Genomic DNA, 22077 nt, shown 5'->3' with positions numbered 1-22077 from the left:
AACGCCAGCACTGACGAAGTGTGCGCTAGGGTGCGGGCCACGGTCACTGACTCGCTCCCCCTCCTCCCCCTCCTCCTCCTCTCGCTGTTACAGCAGGTCTCAACACCGCCTCGCACACCCCACCTCCTTTCATCCATCTTCCGACTCCCGCTTCATCTGTATGCTCGTCACCACGGCAGTTCCTGCGGCTGTTATCAAACCCGCAACATCGTGCGCAATTCTTGGGCGATATTGTGGTGCCACCGGCGGATGTTACTCAATCTGCGTGTTGATGGTCCACGCCTCCGCTCACTTACTCATTTGTTCGCCAATCATATGCTCGATTACTGGCAGCCCGCCCTGACGTGCGGTCGCCTGGTACAAGTCCGACGTTGACCGGGATCATGTGATAATGTGCTCAGCTGATAGATTGACTTAGCTAGGAGGGTGGATTACCTGAGATGGTGATTAGAATTAGATGAGAACAGTCTTTGCTTTGCTACTTTCTCAGTAGTATATGGGATTATCTCAAAGAGTGCCTAGTGCCAACAGCTTATATTAGACTGTATGTACCTGATTATTATGGTGTTAGCTGAGCTGATATTGTGCTTATGAGTGGATTGGATTGGCTGAACTAAGCTCATAACTGGATTGGATTGGATGAGTACAGTGTAAGGTAAGCTCATAACAGGATTGGATTGGCTAAGCCAAGCTTACAGTAGGATTGGATTGACTAAGACAAGCTTACAATAGGATTGGATTGAGTAAAGTCAGCTCATAACAGGATTGGATTGACTAAGACAAGCTTACAATAGGATTGGATTGAGTAAAGTCAGCTCATAACAGGATTGGATTGACTAAGACAAGCTTACAATAGGATTGGATTGACTAAACTCAGCTTATAATGGGATTGGACTGGATGAGTACAGTCTAGGTAAGCTCATAACAGGATTGGATTGGGTGAATATAGGCTAATCTAAGCTCATAACAGGATTGGATTGGCTAGTACAGTCTAAGCTAAACCATTAACATACTGAGGATAGTCTTAGCTAAGCCTGTTTACTGCTTTGGATAGGATGAGTACTGGATAGGATTATAGGGGTTCAATAATGAATTGCCTTAAGGTGAACTAAAATACACTATTGAATTAAAGTCAATCCTGTTTAAATGACATCACTGGGTCCTCCCTCCATTATCCACCGCCAATCCGCCAGGACCGTCGCCGCCTCTCGCGTTGTTGATCGCCTACGCCCTCCACAGAACGCGGCCTCACACGTCGGTGATGTTCGCTGCCCTCTACCTTTTCCAACGTCTAAATGCGTGGTTCCCTGCCGCCAGCGTCTCGTCGAGTTACCGTCTATAGATTCCCGCTTTCATAGCATCCAAGCTCATCTGGGATGAACGTACTCGAACAGGTCGTGGAGAATCGTAGGCCGGGGCATGTGTGCCCTCCGCAAGATCAATCAGATAGTGCGAGAGATGTGCTCTTACCTCGAATAGCAGCTCAACATCGAACTGGCAGCGCTGAAGGAGTTCGAGGCGAAGGTGCGGAGGAACTTCAAGGGCCACGAAAGGGCCACAGGCCGTACCCTAGGTACGTGCTCCCCTCGCCTGCGCCGACACCGGTACCATCGATTGACGCCATACGTATACGATGCCACGTCCACCACCACCCCGAACTTCGCCAGGTATCCGTCAATGTCGTCACCGAAGCCCACCCCCATGCCTGTCGACGCCAGCACGGCGTACCCAAGTCCGCCCGCGAGCCCCGACATGCCCGACCCGCCCGAGCAGTCGTACTCCACGTCCATGAGCCCCGCGTCGTCCGCATCGCCGTCAACGCCACCAGGTTCCGTCGACGCCAACATCCGCCTCGCCTTGCACAGCACCCACGGGATGCCCCACGCCATTGAGCAAGAGTCCGTCGCCGTCGTCGTGCCGTCGCCAATGCAGAAGTAAGCTGGCCAGTCGCTGTCGAGGTCGAACACGTTCGACTCGTTTCCTGCGAAGGGCTTGCCTTCAATATCCAACGCCATCTCGACCGACCGCGCCTCGACGAAGAAGGCGAAGGACCAGGGCTGGTACGCCCACGCGACGCCGTGCGTGTGATAGGCCCGTCGCGCGACATGCTCATCTCTGTCTTCCATGCTTGCTTTGCCCCAACTGGTTGCCGCGTCTTTGCTCGCGCAGGCGGCCGTTGTCGCTTGTTATCTCGGACACCATGCTCTCGCATAGGACCTATTGCACCTGGTTCGTGGCGCCTTTCTTCTTTTATTCGCTCTCGCACTGCCCCGCTCACTGTCCGCATGCTACTGCCGCCGCAAACTCTTCATTGTGCCGTGTCTGCTAAGATACCCAGTTTCGCATGTACTGTTTTTCTACCATGCAAAGTACCTTGTCTATATTTGTACATGGCTGCTTTGGGCTCTCCATTGTAGGATCTTGCGTATTCTGTTTGATATTATAGGTGAACATAGACTCCGTTACCGCAGCGGCGAAAGCAGGTGAGCAAGACCCTCTCGCGGTTGAATGTGCTCGAGTCGATGATATCCGCGAGGGAGTCCCCTTAAATATCGGCGACCGAACGGTGATCACTATGTCTCTTGGTCTCTCGTATGCTTGCTTTCATTCATTGACTGGCCGCCGCGTATTTGTCGTCGTACGTGGTTGCTGCCTCTCCTTATTGTGGACACCATGCTCAGGCACCGAAACCTGTTCATTATCCGATCCGTACTGTAGTGTTTCTTGTTGTCTCGTCGTCTCTTGCATCATCCTTGTGCCCCGCCTACGATTACCCACTAGAATCCGGGGTTGGAGCTTTCGTGCCATGTGTCTCCGTATATACGACCACCCTCCCCCAGTCACAGCTAGTTGCAGAACATTAGGCGCAGACGAATGCGCGCGACATATGATGACAAATAGGCGCTATCCACACGAAGACGTCGGTTTACCCACTTCACCACACCTCGCACCACCATTTTTTTGCGTTGCATCGATTGTCCCTGCAGCAGCCGTCATGAGAGGCATGTCTTGCAACTCGGTGAACACGACCCCGTGGACGCCTTGCAGGAGTACTGGCCAGTGCCCGCAGACAATTGAACGTGTATCTGCCCCCTACACCCAGGTCTACGACGTCTGTCGGACTCGTCCATTGTAGCTGACTGCAAGCAGTGGTGTAGGGGAGGCATTATTGCATTGTTACTACTCTCAATGGAATATACATTAATAGAGTGTCCGAGGAACGTGACCGCGTCGCTATTGCTCGGTACAGGTGCTAGTGCAGACGACTGTGAAGCCGCAAAAACATGATGGTGCAGAAGTGGGTGAACCAACGTCAACTGTGGCGCGGCCAAGGCGCGGCGCTTATTTGTCATCATATGTCGCGCGCGTTCGTCTGCGCCTAATGTTCTGCAACTAGCTGCAATAAGGTCGTGTTTAGGGTCTGCCTACGGGAGACTAGCGTCTCCGCCACATTGCAACACACGTGCCTCAGATCTCCCTCTCACCTCTCACTCGCACTCAAGTACTCAATACTCATCGATATACTGCGTACTATCATCTTGCCTTCCGATGAGAGCGCCCCAATCAGTACTTGACTCTGCACTCGGCGTCTCCAGTTCGATTATGTTAAACGTCCAACTCTTTGACTGCAACCTCTTGGAAGTTCGGAACACTATCTGAGTATGGGCATCGTAATTGTGTGTCCTTGATACGGTTGTGACGAGCGACAGTTGTAGTAGTAACAAGTTGTAGTGCTATTGCTATTAGTCTCATCCCGACCCGTGACTTAGAAGCGTCAGCTTAGACTTAACGAAGTCTGTCGAATTCATCTCGTTCTCGTTCCCAATCACGCACTCGAGATAGGCGGCGCTCGCCGTGAATAATATACTGTATAGGATATAAATTACATGCTCAAACTTTTCACTTGCATAAGGAGAGACGTCGTGAAAGTTCTCGACTAAAGCATGTGTACTGTAGCTTCTACACTACAGTACTCGTAGCGCACGATGTGACACGACCCGAGTCCCGACCGTCTTCTGCTAGGCGGTACACCGGACTCGGAAGCGGGGTGTTGGGAGTAAAACTAAAAGGATCAAAAGCACGGCTCGACGACGGTCTCATGCGGGCCACTTCGAGACGATCCTTGTCCTGACAGGGACTGCCAGTTTGCGAATCAAGGCTGGTGAGCTGGCGGGCTGGATTGTCTTCTTGGAAAGCGCGTCTTACAGCCTCGCGAGAGTTCAAGCTAGGGAAGCAGTCAGTAGTCAGTATTCAGTATTACTGAAAGTAATATATAGAACATACGTCGATAGGAAGGAACATGGATAGACTGCGATTATCATAGTCAGATACGGAAGTGCTTGTTAGTTGGATGACTCACTTCGAATCAGGATCCAATAGAATACGGCGTATATCAGTGTTTGGTTCATGGTGACCCACTGGAATCGGTGCCGCGGTGAGCTTGTTAGCCATGCCAATGAATGTGTGCATAGAATAGCAAGTACGTACGGTGATGAGACAGACGAGACTGAAGATCCTGGAAGGCACGGTTGATATCTGGAGCAGGACCAGCACTTGGCCGAAGACTTACATGGCGAGAATACCTAATGCAGTACGTTGTCAGAGCCCGAGCGCGAGGAAGTCTGAGTGTCTAGAATTCACATGTGCTGAGCGCATAGGTCATCAGGAGAGTGACAGCTTTGTTTGTCCTGTCCAGTATATATGAGTAATTCGCATCGAGATGGTCAAGTACCTCGTTTCCATACCGATAAAAAGCCGTTCGACCCTCCCGCAAGTAATACACGGTACATCCCGCGATCAATAAGTCGCAGACAATGTTAGCAGTCAGTGCCGTACTCGTGTATGCCTGGGCGCGTTGGCAGAATGAGAGGTCGGAAATATACCCGGTAGCATGTCGCCACGCACATCAGCATGTCCTTCCTTGCCAGACACAGAGAAGTAGTGATCGCTGTAACTACAATTCGATGAGCATGCACCACAACGCCAGTGACCGAAAGTGTGCTCACCCAGCAATGGTGTACGCTATGATAGTAGTCTGACGCGTTAGTCTGTTGCAAGTGCATACATGAACAATACTGACCTATTGAACAGCCTGAGACGCAATATGCCGTACGTGTCACGTTGTTGAGCATACAAGATAGATCGTTACATACCTAGCTCAACAAAACCAAGGAGACCCTAGATAGTCTCAAAGATCATCATGGGTTACTGTGACAGATAGGTTCTACGCACGATGATGCCGGGGATTACAAGCCGCCGCTTCCCGACTCCCATATAATCAGTGTCCGTGAGATGATATTGAGCATCTGTGATACATACGGACATAAATCCTCTTTGCAAAGAATCTAGTAAGGCGCAACATGAGATTAGCGTCGACCAGCACGGCTATTACACTCACAATTGCACCAGCAACCCCACAAGGCCCTATATGCACCGAGCCGTCAGTACAAGCGTGCGTTGGTGATATCGCAACGGTACGTACTCCGAAAGTTATCTGAACCTGTTCACCTGTCTATGACATGGACTTACGGGTTATTAGGATAACACGTACCGCAAGACTCCTAAGGCAAAGTAATCAACATCCCGTGTTCGCCAATCCGCTTTCCGCCTACCAAGTCACTCTTTTAAGCGCGGAAGAGTCCCCAAAGTTTGTCACTGTATAGTGATAGTACGCGGTCGATATCAGCGCGACATGCAAGGTATCCAAGGCGCTGGCAATAACATCAGCGTTCTGAGGTTCTAACATTTGAGAAAATGTGCAATTCACACGACGAGGGAAACCTGACGCATCGTCAATCATGAGTCATGAGTCCATTGAGGGGGAGGGCTCGCGAAAGACGGACTTACAAAGAGCTTCAGCCGCAGGCTATCGCCTTTGCTGTAATGCGTATAATACAAGTATGTCTGCAGACACGACACGCCATAAAGCCTGACGTAATAGTTAGCATCGATATAGCAAAGCAAGATCGGAGGTAAACGTACACAGTTGAGAGTACTATGCCGATGAAAGCCGCACCCAAGAGATTGTCAACGGGGATGAGGGCAGGCATGTCGTGTCGTCGAAGCAGAGCTCTGCAAAGCTGCGGGGTCTAATCATCTCAGCAATGCACGTTATATGCAAGCCGCCCAAAGCGATGACGAGCGCGTCAGCGTAGAGGCCCATGCATATCACGCGGAAACATACCATGTTATGGTGCATCTAAGCAATGGAAGTGCCTGTATCAGGTAGGATGCCGCTGCGGCCACCTGTGATGACTGTACGTGTTTCTTTCGACAATCATAAGTATAATCCCCGGTGATGGGTGCGGTTAGTAGCCACAGCATTACACACTCGCCCGGGTACCAGCCGGTGGAGTTCATCAAGAAAAGGTAGCTTGTATCCTTCATTATCGATGTTAGCAAAAGCCATTCACCCACGAGTCCAGAGACCAGCAGTATACACAAACAGTTCAATGCACACGCTATGTCCAGTTCGTTGCCCAGAGCAGAACAAGATCTTCAGCGTCGGCGAAATGCTCAGCGTTCAGCGCCGATATCCACCTTCGGCGACAAGAAAACTGTCCGACTCGGATGGCCTCGCTTGCGCACTGCCATGCTTGCAAAGTGAGTATCTGATACGAGGATGTTCGGGTAATACAGCGTGTGTATGTCGTGTGGCTGTGCAAGAACGAAACACACCAGCGCTATGTGGTTCAGGATCAAGGCTGGAAGCGGTCGTCGGAACACGGCTTGACAAGGTGTTGGACTTGAGAGACTGTGCAAGCGAAATCGCTAGATGACCAGCCTGATGACGTCGTTTCCAGTCAAACAGAAATATGCAGAATGGGTCTGCTTCGTAGACACATGAAGGACCGGGGTCCGCCGAGGACGGGCGACGGACGAGACACATCTACATAAGATCAAGTACAGTTCGAAACACGGCAGATCAATCAATAGCGGCGGGCACTTAGCCTATGAAAAGTAGATCCACACTGAGTGTGAGAACCTACTTGGCCATGACAACGTACCCGCCAATTCATCGAGCACTACAGCCTAGCCCGCATGCTTCAGAGCGAATACCGGGACTACAGTGTGGTTGTCCGACACTGTACGGAGAATCCGGGCTGATCACAGCAACGCGAGCGGTCCGAATAATTGTTAGGACAGTCCTCGGTAATGGTAGACTCCAGAAAGTAACAGATAATGACACTCACTTCAGTTGTGGTCCAGAGGCTGCCAGTGGAGATGGACGCGTTCATTCATATGTTCAGACAGGAGCCGCTGTGGTGAATTTTGGCAGAATGGTAGGGCATCCAGGTAACGAAGCTGACTCTCGCTCACACTCGGGAGTGAGTGTCCCGACGCCTATAGATCCCCGTCATGGTGCGCAGACCAGGACTAGCGAACCTCCTGCGTTGCTTCACAAGTAGATGTGGCTTCCGCGGCAAACCCTGCATAATTCATCAGCTATGTCGATGCCTTAGGATAGTCCTTTCAATCTTACTTCTCGGAATGCTTCGTTGACACGTTTAATTCCACAGTGGCTCAAGTTTCCTTGAGGCCGCGATAGAATCAGGCCCGGTGGTCGCCATACGTACCTAGTCTCGTACCAAAGCCCTCCGCGGGGTTTGCGTCGGATCTTACACGCACAGATGATGTTCATGACTGTTTATATGGACGAAGCAGAACTTCCGGTCACCATATGATTACTGTACAGTACCTTTTTTTCGAGCAGCATATCTGAACACTCGCCTTGTACAGTGGACTGTTCGTGGAAAACAGTCGACGGCTTTGAAGGGACTGGGTAATCATAGCATTACCAGGATTCGGTGGTGATCAGGTACTAGATTGACCGAGGATGGTGATATCCTCGTCTCCGCTGCATACCACAGAAGAACGACAAGAGTTACAGTAGTAAAATGGACGGGGCTGGGACGGTGTGAGAAACGGAGAAACGGCGTTATAGACGCGCACTCGAGGAAGCGCCGACGACCACCAGCGACCACCAGGCTTGCCGCGGCGGCGTCCTGCAGCTGTACTTACTCAACTTCAAGAACTTTGTCCAATTCCCTCCTCCAATTATTAGACGTCCACCTGACTTCTTGCCTCCGCACTTGCTTTGAGCTCACTAGCGAGGTTCGCACCTACATCGTGTCTGGACAATCCCATGTCGGCCGCAAGTACGTATACAGAGTCTGATTTGACCTGTGCACCGGTGTGTGATTCATGTCGCCTTGCACCAATTACAGTCCTGCATACGTGCAAGTGGTCCTGCACGGAGGCTACGCATCCGAGATCGTTTCCGAACGTCATGTACTCGTGTAGAAACAATCCATCACCGCTACCGATCCACGGGCTGATCATTTGTAGTGGGCCTCATCCAAATTCCTGAAGAGTCGACAAACATGTTCAACAATGCTGCGAATGGCGCATGTGTAACTTTGTGCGTAACGTCATTGCTCTGGTTGGTTATCTACTCACGGATTTGCAGACGAGCAGTTCCTCCAACGCGTCCCGAACCGGACAGAGCTCTCCGAATCAAAACCCTTACCATACTGAGCACTAACACAGCGGCTCACCGAGTACATCACGACTTGACATATAGAGCCAATATAGAGCACAAGCCAAGCCGTCCCCGCACGGTGAGATCAGAGGATCGATGACTGGCTTCGTCGAGCCGCCCATGTGGGTAGCAACGCTCCGTGTCTAAAGTCAAACTCTACTTACGCGAAGCGAACGGAAGATACAGAACTTGCATGCCGATCCAAGAATAACCTTCGATGCTGTAGCGGTAGCACTCGGCCCTCCCGTTCGCATTCTGGACCTCGCTGCCCGTCTGGCGGCCGCGTACGTTCACATACGCTGCCGTCACTTTCCGTAACGCGTCCGGGCATGCCTACTGCCGAGGTTCCCTGACTCACCGCAGCTGCCAACGGATATTCTCCCGACAAAAGGACATACCCTGAACATTTATGGCAGCGCCCCTCCTCTCAGCTGCCACACACACCCGTTGCAGACGGGAGAAGAAGCGCATGCCGGCCGGTGGCCCGACTCGTGACCAATGCCCGCATGGACCCAGCGACATCCCCGTGTATGTCCCTGGTCGAAGCGCGGACAAGTTAAAAGAGAGCATCTGCGTGAGGACCGCCATGACTGGAGATGGTTTCCTTCGCCCTGCTCACCGCGCTCGTCCTCTGTCTCGCCTGTGCGCGGACCAGCAACGGCCAGGGACCTGATCCAGGCCAAATCAAGACCTTGGTGACGTTTGGTGACTCTTACACGGATGTGGTGGGTGCTCAAGTAACCTACCTTTGCGCGAGCATCGATGATCATGACTTTCCATAGCGGTATGGCCATGCCGGGGACAACGGCACCGCCTGGCCGGTCTACGTCGCCGACTACGCGAACCTCACTCTTTACCCGTTCGCCATCGCGGGCGCGACGTGCTCGAACAACCTGACGTACCGCCCGTTCTCGTCCGTCATGGAGGGCCAAATCCCGTCGTACATCCAGGAGTTGCAAATCGGGTCCATCAACGTCGACCCGTCGAGCACGATCTACACGCTCTGGATCGGCACGAACGATGTTGGGGCGAACTCCGTCCTGACGGGCGGCCAGACCCCTGGCGTGACGATCGTGAACACGACGCGGTGCGCGGTCGACTGGGTGAAGGTCATGTACCAGAACGGGGCGCGCAACTTCATCTTCCAGAGCGTGAGCGATTAGCGCTGAGCCTGCCCTTGAAGTGTACAGAGCGCCATTATATCTTAGATGCTACCGCTACAAAACACGGTCATGTACTCCGCCGACTCATACCCGAACGGGTACTGGACCGCCCAGCGAAACGCGACAGATTGGAACCTCGTCATGGCCGAGTTCACCAACGCCGTGAACGCGCTCGCGCTCGCGTGGCTCGAAGCAATGGCGCCGTCCCTCCCTGGCGCGCACCTCGGTTAGTTTTCGTGGCACGAGTTTCCGTTTCAGCGTCTGATGCAGCGGTCATATCTCAGGCTACTTCGACTCGTACGGCCTCTTCGCGGACATGTACGCCAACCCAGGGAACTACCTGAACGGCACCGCGCCGCTGAACATCACCGGCTGCATCAAGTCGTGTGTCTTCCAAACGAACGAGAGCACGTCTGGTCCCTCGGACTGTGCCATCGCCGAGGGAACCGCACAAGACAGCTTCTTGTGGTGCGTGAAACCTTGAATGCTGTCACATAGTCCATCTTGACATTGTGGGTTGATCAACTGGGTGGGCAGGTACGACGAAGTGCACCCGTCGGAACAGGCCGACCGTGTCGTCGCGAGAGAGATCGCGGCTGCAATCGTGAGGAACTCGACGGACTGGATGACGTGGATTATTTAAGACATTGGTGAAGCGTGCTTGTCACTACGGACCTCACGGACATTTCGAAGACGTCCTCACAAGCTGCGAACGCCTCGGATCCTTCACAGACATTTCTTTTTATGATTTCAGGGTATCATGGTCGATTGCTGGGCTGTAAGGTTGTATGTATCCATTGTCTGTAGATCTTGACAATCACAGAGCACTGCTGCTCAATGTAGAGCGATCTGTCTGTATGTCACTGATTAATCAGTCAGATGGATCTGTATCGGCCGGCGGTCCTCAGTTCGCGCTGCACTCACGAATGCAGGGCGGGCGGCAGATTCCACACATACAAATACTACCAGTCAGTGGAATAGATGATTTGTTCCACTGACAGCAAGATGTCCTATGCGTGAGTCGTACTTCTACCATTGTCTCTCGTGAATCTCGTGTGCGATCATGTCCATATCTACTCCCCGATGCTGAACCCAACGCTCAACCTACGATCCACCCACCCGTGCCAACACTCGTAAACGTAACCGTAGTCCCACTTACGCGCGCCCCGCTATCCAGGACCTGCGTCACCGGCTTACTCGCCAGTCCAGGCACATCCCCTAGCTCGAACGTCTCATCGGCGTAGTTGAGGTTCGTCGCGAGCACGAGCGTCTTGCTGCCCACTGTCCACGTTCCGACGTCGATCTGGTCGTAGAAGTAGTGCGCGAAGATCGCGGCATCGTTGGCGATGTACTCCTTCAGCGCGGGTGATGCTTGTGCAAGGAGCGAGGCGTAGTCCCAGACGTCGTCAGTCGTGGGCGCGTCCCAGGAAACAACCCCTGATGGGTGCAGTCAGAAAGGGAGGATGATTGATGATGTTTGTCCGTACCCATGCCGCCGTGGTTGATCGCAAGCACGCTCTGTACGACAAACTCGGGCCCTGTGGGCACTCGTGGCCAGTACCTGGCCATGTGAGTACTCCATTGGTAAGAGCCCTGATGGAAGAGCACTCACTCGCCCCCTCCAAAGCCTTGTGGGACAGTCCACACGCTCTTTGTTGTGTCCCAGCCTGTCGCCCAGAGGCGGTACGCGAAGTTGTCCATGCGAGTGCTGATGTCCTCGAAGTTACCGAGGCAGTCGTCGCACCCACAGTCGCCGTACGTTGCATTGCATGGCGTGTCCTGTACAGTTCGACACTGTTAGGGTCTGTCAATCACATAAGTGAGGTGATACCACGTACCCATTCAACACTCCACGTAACGTTGTTCGAGACCATGTACGTGTCCTGCAAGACGATGTCTGCACCTGAGGTGTACTCTGTCCAGTAGTAGTCGAAGCAGTTCAGGCACAGCGACACTGGGTGGTACCCATCCAGCTCGTAGATCAAGTCATAAGCGTGTCCCGTGGCGTTGAGCGGATCTGACGTGCCATCGGGCTCGTCCCCAGTGTACCACAACAAGAGCGCAGGCGAGTTCTTGACCAAGTTTACCTGTTCCGCAACGGAGGTGTCGTTCTGGTACGTCCACCGCATATCGTACATGAGGTACATCCCGACTTCCTCCATACGCGTGATCACCTCTTGCAGCTGCGTGAGGTTGTCGTAAGACGGGATGGGGTGGATCTAAGTAGCATAGGGGTCAGCGTCTTGCGAATCAATACATTGCTAGAGGCGTTCCGTACAACCGAGAAACTAGATGTCTGTCAGCGCACAGCAGACCACGTACCGAGAAACTCACCCCATCGCCTTCGCTTCGTCAATCGTACTCAAGTTGGTCGCCAGGTAGTCCCCAAACGCCGTATAGAACCCGACTGGCAACACTGTCTCGTACTCTCCCTCCTGGTTATTCGTAGGCTTCGCGAGCAACGCGCCCGTCCTCGCATCTAATTTCACCACGTTCCCACCCTCCGTCGGGTCCGGCAAGTAGCTCAAGCTCGCAGAGGCCTGGTATGTCTGCGAACCCTCCGCGCTCGCATATGTCGCGCTGCAGCTCACATCGTACGCGCTCTTCTGCGGCGTTAGCCCTCCGAGGCTGAACGGCAGATCCACCTTGGTCGAGTTAAGGGGCACCGTGCCGCTCGTGACGACGCGTCCGTCGATCTCCACTGTGACGAGGACATCGCCTAGAGGTCCGCTCGAGGGCAGGGCGACCGCAGACGCGCCTGCAATCTCGGAGTTCGTGATGAACGTGTCAATCAGGATCCCTGCGGGACTGCCAACGTCAGAGGCGAGGTATGGCTTGATCGCGGGTGCGCAGCGGAACGCGAGGAGCGGCGAGGCGGATATTGCGGGCGCTGAGAATTGGCCGCCTGGTGGGACGGCAGACGTGTTCTTCTCATAGTTCTTGCCACACCTGTCCAGATAACATCCGTGAATACCACTATGAGACCGTAGGCGATTGAACAGCAAGACCATACCATGTCGGATCCGCGAGTGCACTGCTGGCCAGGGCGGCAATGACAGCGAGGGCAAGGCGAGCCATCCTGTCCACCCGTCGAGCAATAACCTGCGGGGCATCGACAGCGTCCGCACCGAAGGTATATATACGGTGCCTTCGTGGGATCAGAGACATGTGGTTCCCCAGGGCGATAAGTGCGCCGAAGATAGCTTCATGTTAAACCTGGTGATGTCGCCCTTACGGCAGTCGCGCATTCCGATCCATCCTCGATCAAGCCTCGAGGCGTCGCACGGACGGTGCTCGGGAGCCTGGAGGTGCGCAGGGAATGCGAAGCACGCACCTAACGGCATCGAACAAACTTTCACGCAGTACTCCAACCACGAAGGGTAGTTCGACATACTTTCACATTGTTTTTCATTTTGAGTATACTGCAACAGCACAACACGACCCCCGGGATGATGTAACAAGACAACAACAGAGAATGCAAAGGTGGCAATCTAACACACAGCAAACAAGATACGGATACATTTACTTGAACTGCAGGGGGCGATTCAGTCAGCACCGTCGCCAACAGGTCATGCGCACAAATAACACGTACGTTCTTGCCATCCACCCACTTCTTGCCGTCAATCTCGAGATCCCATGCGAGCGCCGCCTCGAAAAACGCCTTGTCCTCCGCGTTGGAGATGTCAAGCTTCTTGTACTCGTACGACTCCCAGTCGGGGGCGACGTCGACGACGGGCTTGATGTCGGGCCCGCGGCCGATCAGCACACCACTGATGACCGAGTCGTTCGCCTGGCCGAGCACGCCCACGGAACCAAACAGGTACTTGCGTGACGCCTCCAGGCGGTTGAAGAAGCCGCCGATCTGGTTCGACGACATGAATGTTTGCGTGAGCTCGTTGTTGTACTTGAAGTCCACGCGCCAGACGGAGAAGCCCGCCGGGTCGTAGCTGCAAAGTCGTCAGACGCGACGCGCACGAAGGGCACATAGGACAACGCACTTCTCGTAGAACCACTCGATCGCACCACCGGCACCGCGCGTCTCCTTGTTGGAGTACGCACGCTTCCAGTCCTCCAGGTTGAAGGTCGACTTGGGGAGGGAGTCGAGAGGGTTCTTCGCCTTGGGCTCCTCCGGCACGAGGTCATCCTCCTCCTCCTCCTCGACCTCCTTCGCTTTGGGCTTCTTCTCAGCCTTGGGCGCGGGCGCCGCGGCGGGCTTCGCCTCCTTCTTCTCCTTGGGTGGCGGGGTGAACTGCTTCGCCTTCTCTACGTACTCTGTCGAGCCGAAAGCGGCGAGCAGCGCAGGCTGGTTAGCGACAGTCTCGAAGTGGCGGACGACGTTGGGGAATTTGGCGCGCAAGGGTGCGTCGATGAGGTAGGTCAGCTGGCGCTGGACGATGGAGGCGAGGGTGATGTCGGCAAGGGTAATGCGCTCGGTGACAAGGAAAGTGTGGCTGGTGAGGTGTTGCTCAAGAGTGCCGAGAGCGCGCTCGACACGTTCGGTGAATGCGTTGTGGATCTGGGAGTAAATGTCATTAGGTGCTCATAAGTGCGACAATGACGATCGTGACTTACGGGTCTGGTGTAGGGAGCCAACGCGCCATTGACAAGCTGGAACACGACACGGCCGGGTGCATTGAGCTCGCTGTCAGCGAAGGCGGTCCACTGATCGACGAGTGCAGCCTCCTTCGAGTCAGAGCCCTGCAGCAGGCTGTTAGGCGCGAGCGATGCAACTGAAGGCGTGATGTGAGCGATGCAATTCCGGACAGATGAAACGTGAATAGCGGTCAGAGAGTTAGTTGGCTGTCGACACAAGTATTAAGACAGGGATAACTGATTGTAATCTTCTCATCATTCGCAAATCACCAAAGGCGATGGTGCAAGGGATGGATCGGCAGAAAACTCACGGTAGCGCGCAATAGCTTGTGTCTCGAAGAGCTTGAAACCGTCCGCCGTCTCCAGGGCGGGAATTTTCCCGTGCGAGAACTTCGCGAGGTACTCAGGCGTCTTGTTCGTCTCGCCGAGGACGAATCCTGACGGAACGTCGAGAGCAAGTCCCGCGTATGCGGCGACCGCCTTGAGCTGTATAGATGGGTTGAGCTCGCCGTCCGTCACATCCCAGTGTCCGAAGGTCGACGACAACTTACGCGTTTGCCGTAGTCTTGTCGGTCGATGGTGTAGAGGGTGCCGATGGAAGACATTTTCGAGCGGGAGGAGATGGCGAGCGGTGCAACACTGCAAGTCAATGCAGCCAGTGATAACAGAAAAAATCAAGTTTAGGGCAGGCAGCCATCGATCCTCGTTCCGTCCGAGTCAACCTGCCGATTTGGTTCGATACCAACCGCAAACTCCCATGCATGTCCGTAACCTTTCGTATTGTCTCCTCCACGAGTCATGAGCTGTTTTTACACCTCCACGCACTACCATCACCTCGAGTCACTGCCTCGAGTTCGCGAGAGGTGTTACTCGAAAAGGAAATCGTTGTCACGTGCAAGTTCAGGTTGGCTGGTAGCCCGCAGGAGATGTTTAGTTGACACAGAACACTGAGTCGACAACCTGAAGTTGACCTGAATGTTCGTCTGAACCGTCATGACGAGTTGCGCCTAGGCTCAACCATCTTTTACTACTAAGTTACCACTCAGTCGATCCTTGATCGACAGGAAGGTGACTCTGGGTTGAACGTTGCACAATGCACACTGACTTTGCTGAAAGGCATGTTACATTCAACATCGTGCCTCAAGCTCTTAGCCTTTCAGTAAATACAGTCAGTATGAGGGTATAGATCAGCGCATGCCTTGTTGTGACCTTCACGTATTATTACATTCAAGTTCCGAGTCGTCGTTCCAGAAACTATAAACCCTGAGTATTCCACAATCGCAGTCTTTGTGACAGAGTTCACGGTCGTCGCTGCGCCATCACAGGCCCGCTGCTGACCTCAACGCTGCATAATTTGGGGATCCGAGGCCAGTGACCTGTACCGACATCCGTCAGCCACCATGCGTCCATTGGCAAAGCGAATCACGTACCGGATCCCACCCAGTCGTCGCAGAAAAACCATTGGTGCCGCACCCAGGGTTGTCACCGCTCGTGATATCATATAACGCTCCCGGATTCGCGTACAACCACGGGTTCAGCCACCCGAGCCTGCTCTGGCCCGCGTTCAAGAGCTCATCGTTCAGGAGGGAGATGACACTGGCGAAGATGGGGCTCGCGCAGCTCGTCCCGCCGACCGTGTAGAAATCGCCTTGCCATGCAATGATGACGTTCTCCGCCTGGGCAGCGACATCGGGAAAGCCTCGCCCATTGGGGTTGAATAGCCCGCTGTAGGTGCTTCCGAGGGTTGCGAGGTAGGCGGAGACATCTGCAGACTGGAAGGACGGTGTGGAGAAGACGTTGGAGAAGCCGCCTCCAGATAGGGAGGCAGCAGTCTCTGGGCTGTAACTTGTCGTTCCTCCCACAGAGGTCAGGCTTGTCAATGCCGCGTCAGCAAGGCAATTCGCATGGACAGAAGAGGTAAGTGGGTGGTCACTTACTAGGGGCAGCCTGCGGGGAACGTGGGCACGAAGTCCGTGCACGATCCGCTCTGCAAACCAGACACACCGCCATCACCGGAGGCAAATAGCACAGTGATGCCAGCCGAACCGAGCGCCGCGTACTCATCGCACAGTTTGCTACAGTGAAGGCGCACTGGTGAGCGCCGTGATGATGTGTTGTTCAGCAGGACGACAACTCACCTAAAGACATCCGTGGAGATGGAATCCTCGTTTGAGCCGTACGAAGTAGTCATGACATACGTATCGCTCCACGAATCAAGCACAGCGGTTGCGGTATCCAGGAACCCGAATACCCCGTCGTCGGTATCGCTGCCAACAGAAAGGAAATACACTTCGGCGTTGGTGGCGACACCGACAGTGTACTCAACATCGAGGTCCTATCCGCCTAAATTAGACAGCAATCTTCGGTAGGATACAGTCAAGACATGCCGCTTCGTCGCCGGGCTGGCTCGGATCCCAAGTGCCATTGTCAAGGCCCCAAGTCGACCACGTAGTGGAAGAATCGATGTCGGGACGAAAGTTTGTTAGGAAATTCTGAAAAACCCCACGATTGTCAAGGCGCCATCCGTCGATGTCCAGATATGAGACTCGCTTACGCTCATGTCAGAAGTGCTGGGCCACTGATTGTCATATCCTGTCACGACGAGCGGGTTGGAGTTCGTCATCGGCGTCGCAGGGATCCCGTAAATCTCCTGCAAGCAATCGGGGTCTATGTAGCTGCTACACGCAGATTGGCGCTTCTTCAAAGAGCCGGTGTACCGCTGTTTCGTTAGGGGAAGCTTCGCTGACGGGGGCGTGAAGGTCGTTGTAGGGTGGACAAGCTGCAGGTGGCCGACGAGATCGGTGGGGATGGAGTACGCGAGAGTGCGAATGCTCTGAGCGCCGGTTTCGTCGTGCGTGAAGGTCGAGAAGTCAGCACCGAAAAGTTCGTTGGCCTGTGAGACTGGCAGAGAGATGGCAAGCCAGTCCCCTGCGTTGTTGAGAGTGCGTGCTGCCAGGTTGTTCTCGCTCAACCAGGCATTGACGGTAGCAGTGGTCTCGGACGTAGGTGCAAGGTAGGCCACCGCCTATAGATATCGCAAAAATAAGTTAGCATATGTAGCGCCGTGATGTCTGATCAACACATACCTCGGGCCTCGAGAGATGCTGGCCATAATGGAGGCTGGAGGGCGTGCTGACATCGTACAACGTCTCAATGAGCCCGTCTACATTGTTGCTGACGAGCCCGAGACGAAGGTTCAGCACGGTGGACGCATCTGCCTCACCAACGCGCGTAAATCCCACAGGGATTGTTGAGCGGGACTCTTGCAGTTGAAGGCTACGGGCGAGTGGATTGCCGAGGGCGAGCGTACAGAGAGAGGCAACGTATAAGCTGTTCCTCAAGGTGAGCATGATGCGTATCTCTGGTCTGTGGTCGCCAGGTGGTGAGAGAACCTGTAGGATCTGAAGAATCCTCGTTCACAGACAAGCTTTTATATGTCACCGATCGAATTGTCCTGTCAAAGAACAATATGTGCCCACAAAAGTAAGGCGAAAATGCAAGGCTTCGTACTCACCGCGCCAATTCGCACCATGCTATCGCCGCCCTGGAACACTCTGGCATCAGCTCCAGCGTCCCGTATACAGTAGCAAAACGGCGCTCTTTCAGGTGTCCCGGTGCCTGGGTTGATATGATGGAGGTCGAGAAGGCAGTCGACTGCAAGGATTCTTCGGTGCCGGTCCGAATGAAACCCATATTCTGACCTGAATTACGCACCCAACTTCGTAGAACAGGATCCTCTTCGTCCACGCCTTGTGTTGACTTCGTCGATGTGCTTGCGTCCTAGACATTTGAGCGTACTGTAGTGAGTCCTTCCAACCTGGACTTCCACAACTTCCAGTTCTTCATCTGTCAGACCCAGCGCTGCCGCCGTATATCCACCCGCAAATCATGATACTAACCGACGGCTGGACTCGGCAGAGCCAGGTGTGTACAATGCCCGAGACGTCCAACCATGGCCAGGGCCATCGACCTGTATATATGGGTCAGCTGGATAGTCGCTGCTTCTGACCGAAGGGGAAGCTCATGAAGGCGACGTGATCGGACTGCCTACATACACTGGTTCATTGCCTCGTCCTCGTCGAGGCTCTGGGCGGATACTCAGCATGTGGGCAATATCACCGAGACAAACTCCGTGTGAACGTGCCACAGACTAAAGGGCCTGAGCACACCATATGGAGACGTACGGTGCCGGGAAAACGTACGGAGACGCTCGGAAGGCTAAAAGAGAGGTTTGCGAAGACAGTCAGGTATGTGGAGGATGTAAGATACCCGCTACTAACTTGCATCAACTTGGGGGTAGACTTTCAGAGCCTATGCTTGCCAAATGCATGTCGAGCTTGACTACATATGTGCCTTCTGGGCATACGTGGCCGCCAAAGGCTACATAGGACTAAGTAGTAAGACCACATCAGTTGCGAACGACCGGGTCCGGCTATGCCAATAGACGATACAGACCGAGAATTTTCAAGTTGGCGTCAATAACGACAGGGAAGCGGGACAAAGCATGCGTATGCACGCGCCTGTAGTGCGGACGCTACTCCGCGCTGGTGGGAATGCGGTTGTGGCGTTGTTGGTCATCCTGCGATTCTCCTCAACGGTCCCGTTAACTGCTTCAACATGCTTTGAGGTCGAACGTGGGCCTAACAACCGTAAGCTCGAAGCTTTGGTTAGAGAAAGCTCGACCAGAAGTATCCGGAGTGTCGGATTACCGATACCTACCGAAGTGACAGGTGGTCCGGTGGTGCAATGGCCTGGTATGTCACTTGGTGCTGTGATAAAGCACAGGCCCGCTCGGTCATCGACAGTTGGAAACTAGACTTGCCTTGTGGCGCGGTGGCATGTACACTCACCGGACGCATCAAAAGTGGCCCGTCTGCACACGCAAAGTCGCCGGTGGCGCGTACGCGAATGCCGTGATCGTATGGCATGGGCCATGCATGGCAGACCGAGGCATGCTCACGACGGCCCAATGACTATCGAGGCCAGCCTTCTGCGTATGCCACGCTCTGTCATGCATGAGAGCTGATATACCTAGGCTCAACCGCACAACGCGGAAATGATGAGTGAATGCATCCGCCCCTGTCAAGGACTTCGTGGCGGAAGTCGGTGGAAGTGGAGGATGCCAGTCAGAGGTAGACGCCTTGCGTAATCTGTTCCTCGAGAAGCATCGACCGGAGAAGCAGATGCACGAAGAATCGAGGTACGTCAACTACCTGTAGATATGGTGCAGACTATCAGAGCGAAGAACAGTGCCTCAAGTACTGATTGCCACTTACGTGTGATACAGCCCTGCAGACTACACACTGATTACTTCAACCTCGTACAATCCCCCAAAGGAATCGCCGTTCATCGTACTGGAGAGTTCCAACTGCGACTCACTGAATCGGTACTGCCGTGGAACATCTCAGCAAGCAAAGTCAGGATTGACTCGGATAAATAGCACATCAAGAAACAACGCAGCAGGATATCCCGACCTAGTCCATATCCGCATTACGAATTCTGTCGCCGAACCACCGTACCACCGCGCCTCCCGCAGCAGCAACCAGAAACGATCCATCGAAGAGAGACCCAAAGAGCTGGTACTCAGGGAGTGTCGAGAAGAGGTTGACGAGCCCGACGTCGGGAGTGACGTCCGGCCGCAATGGAGGGGGAGGGAAGGAAGTACGCAATTGCACCAGGGTCGAGAGGAGGTAGATACCCTTTGATACGCTAGGTGTAAGACGAGGATGTGATGGAGGAGGAAACGTAGCCCCTACCATGAGTTGTGCCAGGATGAGCAGCATGAGGGATGCACCCAGGTTCCGACTCGTGACGCGAAGTGCCTGAGGTGGACGATCAGCGCATGCATGTATCAGGTAGGCGAAAGCGTACTCTTGCGACACCCCTGAGTACCAGCCGGATGCTACTGAGAATGATTACTCCAACTAGCCCGAGGCTGATCTGCCGTGAGATGTCGGCCACCCCATCTTCCTCAATATGCACCGAAGGCAACAAGGAAAGCAACTTCGCAAGCCCAATACTGAGCATGTCCACACTCCGCGAAGACTGCGCGGGACTCGTTGCTTGGGGTGCGGGGATAACTAGGTTCACCAGCGACTGCGTGGAGAGGTAGATAAGCACAAAGTGAGCTGCCCGCTAAGCCCGGGTCCACGCACGTTGAGTATCCGGAAGATACAATAGACGGCGAAGAGCCTACCACCCCAGTTGAATATCATTCCGCCGATGGTACGCGAGAACTTGGCGTCGGCCTGCCTCTCCTTGAGTGTCTCCAAATTCCGCGACATCTCGTACTCGAGTGATTCCAGTCCGCTCAACTCTTGTAACGTAGATGAAAGCTCTGCATCACGCGGTGTCAGCACAGAAAATGGCATACAGGTAAAGTAACGCACGACTATCGCCCCGGAAATTCGTGGCCATACGGGAGAACCAGCCCGTGTCGGGGCTTGCCTGCTGCTTGAAGATCACTAGTGAGACGACATGTCGCATACCCAGCAGATCTCGCATACCTGCGCTGCCTGCAGCTTCTGCACATCCTGTCGGCGCAGGGCGAGATCGCTCTGTACTCGCTGCAGACCTTGCTCTGCCATGCGAATATCCTCGTCAGACGGATGAGAGCTGTGTTACAAGCGCATGAGCAACGTGATGCCCTCAACGCGACTTGTAGCTACCTCTGTTTGCCGTAAATCCGAGGGAAATAGATCCATGCCGTGTTGATCGCACCAAACCCAGAGAGCAATCCAAGAATGATGGTGCCCAACACGGTCAACTGGGACAGAGTCGTGACGATGATACCAGACGTGGGCAATGCGGAGGGTAGCGGGATCATAGCCAACAGGAACAGGAACAGGCCGACGGGTATGAAATTCAGTAGGATTCGGAACACAGACGGCCGCTGTCTCGAACGGAGCCCTGCAGTGACGTGAGACCGCTCGGCCATTACAGTGAGAGAGAACACGACCACTTACCTGCACCCGTGACTGAGTCGCTCACGACGAGGCTATAAGAGAGCGGGATGAGGACAAGAATTGCCGCGAGTAGAAGTGATAATGAGATATTCCAGTTGAGTAGACGGGCTCTAGTATACAGGGAGATATAAACATCCGACGAGCTATGGAGAACTACCATGCACCTACCGAGGGTCCAATACGTCGAAAGCCTGACACATGAGCAACAAGAACAGAGTACAACTCTCCGAGAAGCACAGAGCAAACAAGCTCCTAGCAAGGACGGAATGGAACGGCCGCTGTCCGACGAGAGATGACGCTCGCTTGACTGTGGCAGTCGACGGTTCAGGCAGAGTCTCCAATTCGATGTTGTCTGCTTCTGCTACTGGCGGCGTTCCAGGATCAGTCGTTCGTTGGGCGGATAGATCCTGAAGGTCATGATACAAATGACGCAGCAGGTATTTGCGACATGCTAGGAAGAGACATAATCTGGGAATTTGGGATGAGGTTTGGCTACAAGCGAACGGTTTTCAGGCATCCATACCTTGAAGTGAACAGAACACCCGTTTCCAAGAAGGACTTCAAGGTCAATACGATCATTACACAGCAAAGTAGCTGACACGGATGAGCGTCCTTGTCAATGAATGCCCCGCCACCTCGAATGCACTTAGTCGAACTGGCTCCTCTGACCTCGTCGTGTGAGTCTTCTTCGAGCCAAAATCAGTGTTTACCGTACCGTCTCAATCGCGAAACTTATACGAAGAGAAGAGAACCACAGTAAACCCAGATGTCGCCGAGATGCTGGCCGTCCGAGGTAAAGGCTGCGCGGCGGTGG

General features: G+C 53.9%; 6 protein-coding genes across 6 annotated transcripts; 1 reads left to right on the top strand and 5 right to left on the bottom strand.

Annotated features, from left to right (window-relative positions):
• Positions 1-4072: 4072 nt before the first annotated feature.
• Positions 4073-6050, bottom strand: B0H18DRAFT_1117458 (uncharacterized protein; the record flags this gene model as incomplete). Its single annotated transcript, XM_048033589.1, has 21 exons — positions 4073-4138; positions 4207-4225; positions 4285-4309; positions 4361-4418; positions 4489-4516; positions 4571-4583; positions 4642-4688; positions 4746-4846; positions 4906-4954; positions 5007-5022; positions 5081-5092; positions 5154-5178; positions 5233-5267; positions 5320-5345; positions 5399-5424; positions 5483-5500; positions 5552-5561; positions 5613-5711; positions 5768-5781; positions 5848-5929; positions 5983-6050. The coding sequence occupies 21 exons, from the start codon at positions 6048-6050 to the stop codon at positions 4073-4075; spliced, it is 837 nt and encodes a 278-aa protein (XP_047895417.1).
• A 3088-nt stretch (positions 6051-9138) lies between these two features.
• B0H18DRAFT_1084195 (carbohydrate esterase family 16 protein) lies at positions 9139-10348 on the top strand (the record flags this gene model as incomplete). The annotated part of the gene is made up of 5 exons (XM_048031761.1): positions 9139-9267; positions 9325-9693; positions 9751-9931; positions 9990-10173; positions 10243-10348. 5 exons carry the CDS (start codon positions 9139-9141, stop codon positions 10346-10348), a joined length of 969 nt encoding a protein of 322 aa, XP_047895416.1.
• Positions 10349-10804: 456 nt separating this feature from the next.
• On the bottom strand, positions 10805-12783 carry B0H18DRAFT_1117456 (uncharacterized protein; the record flags this gene model as incomplete). Its single annotated transcript, XM_048033588.1, has 7 exons — positions 10805-11142; positions 11193-11266; positions 11318-11484; positions 11544-11924; positions 11984-11993; positions 12040-12654; positions 12719-12783. The coding sequence occupies 7 exons, from the start codon at positions 12781-12783 to the stop codon at positions 10805-10807; spliced, it is 1650 nt and encodes a 549-aa protein (XP_047895415.1).
• Positions 12784-13086: 303 nt separating this feature from the next.
• On the bottom strand, positions 13087-15036 carry B0H18DRAFT_931216 (elongation factor 1-gamma). The gene is made up of 6 exons (XM_048041725.1): positions 14850-15036; positions 14610-14784; positions 14278-14435; positions 13704-14221; positions 13298-13652; positions 13087-13236 (listed from the first exon to the last, which is right to left on the bottom strand). Exons 1-6 carry the CDS (start codon positions 14901-14903, stop codon positions 13228-13230), a joined length of 1269 nt encoding a protein of 422 aa, XP_047895414.1. The 5' UTR covers positions 14904-15036; the 3' UTR covers positions 13087-13227.
• A 581-nt stretch (positions 15037-15617) lies between these two features.
• B0H18DRAFT_874017 (family S53 protease-like protein) lies at positions 15618-17648 on the bottom strand (the record flags this gene model as incomplete). The annotated part of the gene is given in 7 exon segments (XM_048040328.1): positions 15618-15674; positions 15729-16170; positions 16236-16373; positions 16437-16633; positions 16653-16790; positions 16853-17323; positions 17385-17648. 7 exon segments carry the CDS (start codon positions 17646-17648, stop codon positions 15618-15620), a joined length of 1707 nt encoding a protein of 568 aa, XP_047895413.1.
• A 1771-nt stretch (positions 17649-19419) lies between these two features.
• B0H18DRAFT_997172 (Abscisic acid G-protein coupled receptor-domain-containing protein) lies at positions 19420-22064 on the bottom strand. Its single transcript, XM_048045450.1, has 11 exons — positions 21787-22064; positions 21432-21731; positions 21264-21373; positions 20967-21207; positions 20805-20913; positions 20688-20751; positions 20454-20635; positions 20170-20394; positions 20055-20120; positions 19575-19997; positions 19420-19511 (listed from the first exon to the last, which is right to left on the bottom strand). The coding sequence occupies exons 1-10, from the start codon at positions 21840-21842 to the stop codon at positions 19773-19775; spliced, it is 1578 nt and encodes a 525-aa protein (XP_047895412.1). The 5' UTR covers positions 21843-22064; the 3' UTR covers positions 19420-19511; positions 19575-19772.
• Positions 22065-22077: the final 13 nt, after the last annotated feature.

Source organism: Fomitopsis serialis (assembly GCF_022376445.1).
Source record: "Fomitopsis serialis strain Sig1Antser10 chromosome Unknown B0H18scaffold_20, whole genome shotgun sequence".
In the NCBI taxonomy this organism is placed as follows: Eukaryota; Fungi; Basidiomycota; class Agaricomycetes; order Polyporales; family Fomitopsidaceae; genus Fomitopsis; species Fomitopsis serialis.
Note: the sequence above shows the minus strand (reverse complement) of the source record. Positions and strands in the feature narration are given on the sequence as shown.